Source organism: Gobius niger (genome assembly GCF_951799975.1).
Source record: "Gobius niger genome assembly, chromosome: 22".
NCBI classification, from domain to species: Eukaryota; Metazoa; Chordata; class Actinopteri; order Gobiiformes; family Gobiidae; genus Gobius; species Gobius niger.
In genome coordinates, this window is record NC_136873.1 from 7339859 (window position 1) to 7351136 (window position 11278).

An 11278-nucleotide genomic window follows, 5' to 3' on the forward strand; every position below is an offset into this window, starting at 1 on the left:
TTTGAATTTCTCAAAAGATCCTGAGGGTTATGGAACAAAAAAGTCAGGTGGAAGACCCAAAAATCTGTCCCCAACTCTGTTACTGCAGCCAATAACCACACTACAAAAAGTGAATATCAAGCATTGGCTTAAATGACTTGAATTGAGGAAATGTATCTTGTTTTGAGCGGTTTTCACTCATTTAGACACTTTTCCTGATCGGACCGAGTTTACTTTGCCTGTTTGAGGACATTTCAGACCAGTTCTAGGGTAAATCTCGCTTGAAATAAGTAAAATGGACGATTTATGACAGAAATTGACAAAAAATGGATGAAAAAGTGGCAAAAGTGGCAAAAATGTCACAAAATATGACAAAAAAATACAAAAATGTGATAAAAATTGGACAAAAACATGACAAAAAATTGCTAAAAAATTGACGAAAAAAATAACAAAAATTTGACAAAATAAATAAATAAAAAAATGTGACAAAATGTGACAAAAACATGACAAAAAATGTGATAAAAAATGGCCGAAATATGACAGAAATTGACAAAAAATTTATGAAAAAAAAGAACACAAATTTGACAAAAAAAATAAATACAAAAAAATACAAAAATATGACAAAAAATTGCTAAAAAATTGACAAAAAAACCAACAAAAATTTGACAAAAAAATAAATAAAAAAATGTGACAAAATGTGACAAAAACATGACAAAAAATTTGATTAAAAAAATGGCCGGAATATGACAGAAATTGACAAAAAATGGATGAAAAAGTGGCAAAAATGTCACAAAACATGACAAAAAAATACAAAAATGTGACAAAAACATGACAAAAAATTGCTAAAAAATTGACAAAAAAATAACACAAATTTGACACAAAAAAATACAAAAATATGACAAAAATGTGATAAAAATATGACAAAACATTTGAGAAAAAATGGACGAAATATGACAGAAATTGAAAAAAAATGGATGAAAAAGTGGCAAAAATGTCACAAAACATGACAAAAAATTGCAAAAAAATTGACGAAAAAAGTAGCAAAAATTTGACAAAAAAAATAAATAAAAAAAATGTAAAAATGTGACAAAATGTGACAAAAACATGACAAAAAATTTGATAAAAAATGGCCGAAATATGACAGAAATTGACAAAAAAATTATGAAAAAGTGGCAAAAAAATACAAAAATGTGATAAAAACATGACCAAAAATTGCTAAAAAATTGACGAAAAAAGTAACAAAAATTTGACAAAATAAATAAATAAAAAAATGTGACAAAAACATGACAAAAAATGTGATAAAAAATGGCCGAAATATGACAGAAATTGACAAAAAATTTATGAAAAAAAAGAACACAAATTTGACAAAAAAAATAAATACAAAAAAATACAAAAATATGACAAAAAATTGCTAAAAAATTGACAAAAAAACCAACAAAAATTTGACAAAAAAAATAAATAAAAAAATGTAAAAATGTGACAAAATGTGACAAAAACATGACAAAAAATTTGATTAAAAAAATGGCCGGAATATGACAGAAATTGACAAAAAATGGATGAAAAAGTGGCAAAAATGTCACAAAACATGACAAAAAAATACAAAAATGTGACAAAAACATGACAAAAAATTGCTAAAAAATTGACAAAAAAATAACACAAATTTGACACAAAAAAATACAAAAATATGACAAAAATGTGATAAAAATATGACAAAACATTTGAGAAAAAATGGACGAAATATGACAGAAATTGAAAAAAAATGGATGAAAAAGTGGCAAAAATGTCACAAAACATGACAAAAAATTGCAAAAAAATTGACGAAAAAAGTAGCAAAAATTTGACAAAAAAAATAAATAAAAAAAATGTAAAAATGTGACAAAATGTGACAAAAACATGACAAAAAATTTGATAAAAAATGGCCGAAATATGACAGAAATTGACAAAAAAATTATGAAAAAGTGGCAAAAAAATACAAAAATGTGATAAAAACATGACCAAAAATTGCTAAAAAATTGACGAAAAAAGTAACAAAAATTTGACAAAAAAATGTTAAAATGTGATCAAATGTGACAAAAACATGACAAAAAATAAAATAAAAAAATGTCCGAAATATGACAGAAATTGACAAAAAATTGATGAAAAAGTGGAAAAAATGTGACAAAAACATGACAAAAAATTGCTAAAAAATGGACGGAAAAAAATAGCACAAATTTGACAAAATAAATCAATACAAAAAATACAAAAATGTGATAAAAATTTAGACAAAAACATGACCAAAAATTTGATAAAAAATGGACGAAATATGACAGAAATTGTAAAAGTAAAATCGCCAATGAGATAAGACCAATTTTCTTTCCCCATTGGCAAAGAAAATGACCTGAAATAAGGACGAAATGTATCGAAACGAGTCAGAAACATCTCAGAACAAGTGAAATAATCCAGGACAAATGCCCAACAACTTCTTAACTAGTCAAAACAACTACAATTTGGATTATTATGCTCAAATCGAGATGTTTATACTGATCTAGTTCAATACTCTTTGCAGTGTAGTGGTATCTGCAGGATGTTAATGTCGTCCATAAGGGAGCAGAGGAGCGTGGAGGTGGTGGTGCATTGTGGGTGAGTGGGGATAATTTATGCCGCTGCTCCGGATCTGTCGTGCCGTGACGCCTTCGTGCCCTTTTGTCTGGGCTCTCACCTCTCACACCTGGGCCTCTCGAGTGGCTCCGCGGTGCTTAATATTCCTCACCTCCCGCTCCATTCGCAGTTCATTTCTGTGATTTTCCTTTCTCAGCTGAGGACATGTAGGTCATCCATCTCTGGGGCTGTCCCTGGATTGTTATAACACTGTAATCTTAACCTTCCATTCGGAGTTTTCTTTGGTATTTTTCTTAAATGATCTTTTGTGTTTAGGGTGCAAGAGGCAAGTTTATTTGTAGAGCACGATTCATGCACAAGGCAATTCAAAGTGCTTCACAGTTAAAGCAGCGTAAAATATAAGAAAAACAAATCAATAAAAACATCAACATAGAATGAATCAATTACAGTAAGAGACAAGAGTGTAGATAAAATACTTTCAGTTATATGCATTTTTAAGTCTTGTTTTGACTCACTCTGTCAAAAAAATGACAAAAAATGTGACAAAAATGTGACAAAAATGTGACAAAAATGTGACAAAAATGTGACAAAAATGTGACAAAAATGTGACAAAAAATATCCAAAAAATATTCAAAAAATATCCAAAAAATATCCAAAAAATGTGACAAAAATGTGACAAAAAATAACAGAAAAAAATACAAAAAAATACAAAAAAATTACAAAAAATGTGACAAAAATGTGACAAAAAAGAACAAAAAAAGGCAAAAAAATGACAAAAAAATAAAAAAATGTGACAAAAAAAACAAAAAAGACAAAAAATTACAAAAAATATTACAAAAAATATTACCAAAAAAATTACAAAAAATGTGACAAAAATGTGACAAAAAAAGACAAAAAATAACAAAAAATTTGACCAAAAAATTGATTAGAAAAAAAAAAGACAAAAAAGTTATTAAGTTGTTATTAACTTGTTTTGACTCACTCTGTCAAAAAAAATCACAAAAAATGTGACAAAAATGTGACAAAAAATAACAGAAAAAAAGACAAAAAAGTGACGAAAAAATGACAAAAATGTGACAAAAAATATCCAAAAAATATCCAAAAAAATGACAAAAAAATGACAAAAAATGTGACAAAAATGTGACAAAAAATAACAAAAAAAGACAAAAAATGACAAAAAAAAATTACAAAAAATGTGACAAAAATGTGACAAAAAATAACAAAAAAAGACAAAAAATAACAAAAAATTTGACAAAGTTACCTAACCTCTGTCTTGTCGCTCCTTCTCCTCTGGACATCAACATAAAAATGCATCAATTACAGTAAAAGGCGAGAGTGCAGATAAAATACTTTCAGTCATATGCTCAGGAAAAAAGAACCGTTTTCAGCCTGGATTTGAACATTGTCAGAGTTTTGGAAGACAAAACTGTTCCAAATGAAGAAATAACACTGCTGCGCTGTTTGTGTTTTCATTAGAGGCATAATTCCTGGATTTCGGTGATGAAAGTGACGAAAAATTGATGAAAAAGTGGCAAAAATGTCACAAGAAATTGACCAAAAATTTTTTTTAAAATGACAAAATGCGACAAAAATGTGATCAAAATTTGACAAAAAAATTACAAAAAATGTGACAAAAAAATGACAAAATTGGATAAAAAATTGACGAAGAAATGACAAAAATGTGACAAAATGTGACAAAAAAATGACAAAAATGTGACAAAAAAATGACAAAAATGTGACAAAATGTGACAAAAAAATGACAAAAATGTGACAAAATGTGACAAAAAAATGACAAAAATGTGACAAAAAAGGACAAAATTGGATAAAAAATTGACGAAAAAATGACAAAAATATTGCAAAAAAATGACAAAAATGTGACAAAAATTGACAAAAATGTGACAAAATGTGACAAAAAAATGACAAATATGTGATAAAATTGGACGAAAAAATGACAAAAAAGTTACAAAAATGAGTTGAATACCCAACAAAAAAATGATGGAAAAAAAATCTGATGATGTGAGGAAAAAGATCCTCTCGGTTCAGGCGGGAGTTAAGTTAAGTTAAAAGGATATTTCAGGATTTTTGACATAGGGCCTCATTTCCTAGTTAGCCAGAGTGTTGTTGATTTCTGGAGATATATATATATATATTTATATTCTTTATTCATGCAGTCCTTATATTTGAAGAGTTTAGTGGTGCTAGGCTAGTGCTAGGCTAGTGCATGTCTATGGTAACTAGTAGCCTGCATTAAAAACCTCTTCAAAATCATGGGCTCGTCCTCCAAACGTTGCCATATCTGATTTGTAGAAGCTCCTTTGTGAATTCAACGTGTAGTAACGCCGGCCGCAGGTAAACAAACTACTGTAGATCCGGTAAGCTAGCAGATTTTTTGTGTTTTCTTCTCGTTTTTGCCGCTATTTTCATGCTTTTTTCCAGTGCGGTAGGACAGATAAATCGGGCGAGTCAGAGCTTGTGCATCGGGTGGAAACCGATGGAAGGGGAAGGGAGGGAGTTCAGCTTCCTGACACTCAGACGGATGGAGAAAGATGCTGAGGACTCCATTATTATCCCTGTTGGTCGTGTTGTTGTTGTTGTACGTGTCTCAGACTGTCTGTCGTGGTCCGTACGTGTCGCAGAATTGCATGATGGGATGTGGAGTCTTTTTGCTTTGTTAGATGATCTCTCTAAGCTCTGCTCTGCACTGTAGGGCTGCTGCTACCTCTCGCTTCCCTGGAGGCTCATGGGGTCTTGCAGGCAGGTGAGTGGGGGCCACAGGGGGTTGCATCACTGTGAGGAGGAGGACGTATGACCAGTGGAAGTAAAGACTAAGGCACACCAACATAATTTATGAAGAAATAAAACAATATTTACATGTATAGGCCTATAAGCGGCAGGTGTCCACGCTGCTACGCTGGCTCGGCTCCCTAACATCCAGAAATTAAAATTTAAGCCTCGGAATGTGCAAGGAATGCTCCCAAGAACATAGCTGATAGCTGCTTCACTCACTCGGGCGCATTACCTACATCACGACCAAACACTAGCGAAAATCAGATCCAATCGTTTCAAAGGAGTTCACCCCTCCCACCTGATAACGGAGCTCAATTGAGAAGTTCCAGACCCTTATACGAAAGTAAGTACGAGGGTCTGGTAAAACCAGACTACGTTAGCTATAGCGTGGGAGGGCATCCTGCTGCCCCCGCCCTGGTGTGCAGTTAACACCACGAGAGCACAGAGGAAGACAGTTCAAGGGCTTTTCCGAAACCGCTCTCTCCTCCCTCACCCTAACACTCAGTCTGCGCATGCCTGCGGAGTGGAGTTCTGTCTGAAACGGTGGGAGAAAAGCTCCTTCTCAGCGAGTCTGCATCGACACCACACTTAACAGGTGTGTGTTACACTGAGAGCCGTCCCACGAGCAACACACCAAACAACTACAGTTCCGCGTTTACTTAGGACCTACGTGTTTATTTGAACAACTTTATCGTCATATTGACATTTATTAATGAAAAAGAAAGTGACAGTGAGACTTAATATGATTTTATTGGGAGTAGAAAAGTTCTCACTTGTGAGTTTGAAGAAGCTAAATTATATAATATAAATACAACATATTTGAATCTGAATTACTTTGTTAACTCATAAGAACCTTTTATTTATTTAAAAGTATGATCAGTTGAACTTGTTATTGTTGCCGCATTATGGGCTGCGACGATGGTGGGGGCGAGGGAGAGAGCGTCTGAAAGTCACAGCTCAAATTTCTCTGTTGAGTGAACCTCAGGAGGTGCCTCACTGACGCCGGGTTCAGACCAAGCGGGAAAAATAACGCTTTCCGTCGCTCAGCTTGCTCTACTTCCTTCACCAGCCCCCCTTGTGCAGGAGCGCGTGGAGGTGGGTTTGAGACGCAGCTTTTGCGCATGAGCCAATTACGCACAGGTGTCTGTCAGATCTTGTTCTGTGGTTGGAGCCGCCGCCGGAAATGGCTCTGTATTTGCATAGCGTTGAATTTTTTTTAACGCTAGTCTCCGCTCCGGCCGCCCGTATCTCGCCGCTCTCCTGTGGATTTCCGGAGGCTTCTTTCCGGTCGCCAGGCAGCAGAGGGAATGAATGGAAGCTCGCCGCTCTCCTCTCTTCCGCCGCTCTAGGTCTGAGCCCGGCGTGAGGCCTGAGTGGAAGGGTGTAGGGGAAGGGAGGAGGGAGGAGGGAATGGTTTCGGAAAGGCCCCTAGGGTTCACAACTGTCCCAGTTATAGTGCAGATGAGTGGGGTACGTCTGCGTTATGGCTCCATCGTGTCCACAACTTTATGTTTAGATTTGGAGCTGTCTTTCTCACGAAATGAAAGAAAACATTAACTTTTTTTCCTCTCTTGTATTCCCTCAAAGTTCGCCTTAATAGTAGCTTCATTGTTTTTAAGCTACTAGTCAGCTAAGCCCTACTTCTTCATGAGTTTCCTTCCCATTCAGATTCAGTTTATTTGCCATTTGCAGAATCAAACCTGGTCATATTACTCTGATTTGGAGAAGAGTTCCACGGACTTTCCGACAACGCAACAAAAAAGTGACGAAAGCGAAGATGAAAACACAACAAAAACATAATCAAAACATGACAAAAAAACTACTGATTTTGAGCTTTTAGATTTGGGAAAAGCCGAACTAGAGAAAGCGGGGGTTAAGAGGATTCAGTTCACTGAGCTAACTTTATTCTCTTAACTCCCGCCTGAACCGAGAGGATCTTTTTCCTCACGTCATCAGATTTTTTTGTTGGGTGTTCAACTCATTTTTGTAATTTTTTTAGTAATTTTTTTGTCACATTTTTTGTCATTTTTTGTCAAATTTTTAATCCAATTTTTGTCATTTTTTTGTCACATTTTGTCACATTTTTGTCATTTTTTTTTTTTTTTTCGTCAAATTTTTGTTAATTTTTTGTAATTTTTTTGTCGCATTTTTTGTCATTTTTTCTCACATTTTGTCACATTTTTGTCGTCAAATTTTTTTCATCCATTTTTTGGCCATTTTTTTGTCATTTTTTGTCACATTTTTATAACTTTTTTGCAATTTTTTTGTAATTTTTTGTCATGTTTTACCACATTTTTAATCACATTTTTGTCATTTTTTGTCACATTTTGTCACTTTTTGTCACATTTTTGTAATTATTTTTGTCAATTTTTTTGTCAATTTTTCGACAATTTTTTATCAAATTTTTCTCATTGTTTTGTCACATTTTGTCCTTTTTTAATCTTTTTTTCGTTAAATTTTTGTCATTTTTTTCGTCCATTTTTTGTCACATTTTTGTCATTTTTTTTGTCCATTTTTGGTCATTTTTTGTAACATTTTGTCACATTTTATTTCATTTTTTTGACAATTTTTTATCAAATTGTTCTCATTGTTTTATCACATTTTGTCATTTTATTATCAATTTTTTTTTTCATTTTTTCAACAATTTTTTGTCAATTTCTTGTGACATTGTTTCTCACATTTTTGTCATTTTTTTTTCTTTTTTTCGTTAAATTTTTGTCATTTTTTTGTCAAATTTTGTCAAATGTTTGTCACATTTTTGTCATATTTTTGTCACATTTTTCATCCATTTCTCATCACTTTTTTGTCAATGTTTTCTCACTTTTTTTGTCACATTTCCATCATCAAGGGGTTAAACACATCTTTGAGATTATTTCAGATTATGAACTGCAAAATAATAACACAGGACTCACAAACTCTTTAAACGCTGGATATTTGCCCGTTTATCTCTCTCTCCGTTTACAAATTGCAAATTGATCGTGATTAATTGTTGTGATCCACGAAGCTCTAATTTTCCCTCACACAGTTCACGCCACACGAGAGAGAAAAACAAAAAAAAAACACAAGCGTCCGCAGCATAAAAGCGCTTTGTCAAATTGCACGGAAAATCTCCATCCCAGCGTCTCCGCAGATGGAGTGTTTACGGCTCCGGGTCCATGAAAGACGTGATGATTTTCCGCTTTGTTTGACTCACTTCGGTTCTGACTGTCGCTTCAGCATTTTACTCACGCCTGCGGGATGATGGAGGTTTGTTCTGGAGAGCGGGGGCAATAATGGATAGACATTAAACATTCAAATATGCATTAAAAATAATACTGAACGCACAGGGGCTGCCAATGAAGCACAGATGGTGAGAACCCAGGGGGGAATGAGAGGCTGTTGAATCTGAAACAAGGGAGATCATTGACGGGATGGAAGTGGATTGTGTTATTAGTGTCAATGAGAGGCAAAAAATGAATTGTGTGAGACTGAACTAAACCAGACTAACTGAACGGCTGATAAAAGGCTAAACCAGGACAGAGCTTCAGCCTGAGAGCTAAAATAGGCGCTCGTGGAGGGTGCTGGGTCTGTGATCGAGATTTGTGTCCATTTGCACCTAAAATATTAGGTTCATTTATTAACTTACATTTCAAACCCTCTCCCAGCGGCTGGAACATTGACGCCTTTTATTTTGTCGGGACAACAGGAAGTGTTTCGTTGCTGTTAGCGGAGCTTTGACATCAGTGTCACTGCAGGTTTCTGTTTCGTTTTTACCGCGGACCGGATTATTTGTTGTTATCTCGTGTAAAAGGCGAGTTTAGACGGAGCAATTTAAAATTAGATATTTCAGAACCACTCTAAGAATTTCTAAATTTTATAAAAACACGTCACCGTTATGTTGGAGAAACTGTGGCAAAGTGGCTGATCACACACATATACTTTGGGACTGCCCGGTTTCTTTTTAAGTATTGGCAGGACATTCAACAGGAGATTGAAAATATTTTGACTGTCAAGATCCCAAAGGACCCAATGTTCTTTCTTCTTGGAATTATACCTGAAAGAAAAGAGTGGTGCGCACTGAATGGGTGCTGCTGCCGGATGCTCTCTCATCGAATGCAATTTCTCCATCTGTGAGATCAATAAAGTACCATCTTATCTTATCTTATCTTATCTTAAAATATCCATGATAAAGACCAGCAGTACATACTCCGCATCCTCTTGCTGATCGCGCGGAAGATGATCACTGTTAATTGGAGGAAACCTTCTCCTCCAACAACTACAGAATGGGCACAGAGACACAAGTCTACATAATGGAACAGCTGACCGCAAAACTCCAGTTGAAAGTGAAGTTGTTCTCACAAAGATGGACCCCAGTGACACACTATTTGAAAATGTGAATGTAAAACCCTCTGTCAACGTTGTATTCAGACATAAGATTCATACTTCATTTAAATAAACTTGAAGTTCAAAAAAATAAACATTACCTTATTATTTCTGCATTGATGAAAAGTTTCATCTGATCTAAAGTGCATTACACCAGGGCCGGCCCAGGCAGCTGCTGGAGAGGGGCTTTCATTGATGAACCCCATGAGGTCCATGCTCCTGCCATCTACAACATCGTCGATTTGTGTTTTAAACTAGAACGTTTGGGGTAGGGGCTTTCAATCTAAATGTAAAAACAACAAAGCACATTTACTGCAATCATCCATAAAGCCTCTACCAATACCAAATCTAACAAATAATGCAATTACTTGAGCACTATAGTTGGACCCCTTAACTCCCACCTGAAGCGAGCACAGTTTCTCCAGTTTGGCTTTACCCTCAGTCCAAAAGCTTCTGGAAAAAAAGCTGTGAAAATAGCAACAAAACTGACACGAAAACGATGATGGAAATGTGACAAAAAAGTGAGAAAACATTGGCAAATAAGTGACGAAAAATTGATGAAAAAGTGGCAAAAATGTTACAAAAATGTCACAAGAAATGATAAAATATGACAAAAATGTGATAAAAATTTGACAAAAAATGGATGAAAAATTGACGAAAAAATGAAAAAATTGTGACAAAAATGACAAAAAAATGTGACAAAAAAATGACAAAAATGTGACAAAAAAATGACCAAAATGTAACAAAAAATTGACAAAAAATGGATGAAAAATTGACGAAAAATGACAAAAAAATGACAAAAATTTGACAAAAAATCACAAAAAAATTACAAAAATGATCAAAAAAATTACTAAAAATGTGATAAAAATTTGACAATAAAATACAAAAATGTGACAAAAAAATTACAAAAAAGGATGAAAAATTGACGAAAAAATTACCAAAAATTACAAAAAAAATGGCAAAAAAATTCACCAAAAGTTACAAAAAAATCACAAAAAATGACAAAAAAAAATAACAAAAATGTGAAAAAAAAATTACAAACATTTGACAAAAAAATGACAAATAATGTGACCAAAATGTGATAAAAAAAAAATGGAGGTAAAAATTACTAAAATGTAACAAAAAAATGACTAAAAAAATTGACAAAAAAAGTGACAAAAATGTGACAAAAAAGTTACAAAAAATGACAAAAAAAGTTACAAAAATGAGTTGAATACCCAACAAAAAAATGATGGAAAAAAAATCTGACGTGAGGAAAAAGATCCTCTCGGTTCAGGCGGGAGTTAAGAGGTTAAACAGTAGCTTTACTCTAACCTTGTTGTGCGTTCCATCTCCACCAATGAACGAAACGAGCCGTCCTCACCTTCTTCTCTGCCTCCCGTTTCAGCCGGGGTTCTACAAGGGCGTGGCCGGCTCCCAGGTGACCCTGTCCAGCCTGGCGAACCAGTCCCGAGCCATGATGGAGGAGCAGGCGCGGCACCTGCTGACGGAGAGCGAGCGCCACACCATGAGCTACTACGTGGAGGAGTACCGGGACGGGCACATCGGGGTG

General features: G+C 34.4%; 1 protein-coding gene across 1 annotated transcript in view; it reads left to right on the forward strand.

Annotated features, from left to right (window-relative positions):
• whrna (whirlin a) overlaps positions 1 to 11278 on the forward strand; it is a gene marked incomplete at its 5' end in the record, with an annotated part of 351922 nt that overhangs the window by 265900 nt on the left and 74744 nt on the right. Inside the window, 2 exon segments of the mRNA XM_079581179.1 lie at positions 5285 to 5335; positions 11114 to 11275. Coding sequence (XP_079437305.1) covers positions 5285 to 5335; positions 11114 to 11275 — 213 coding nt within the window.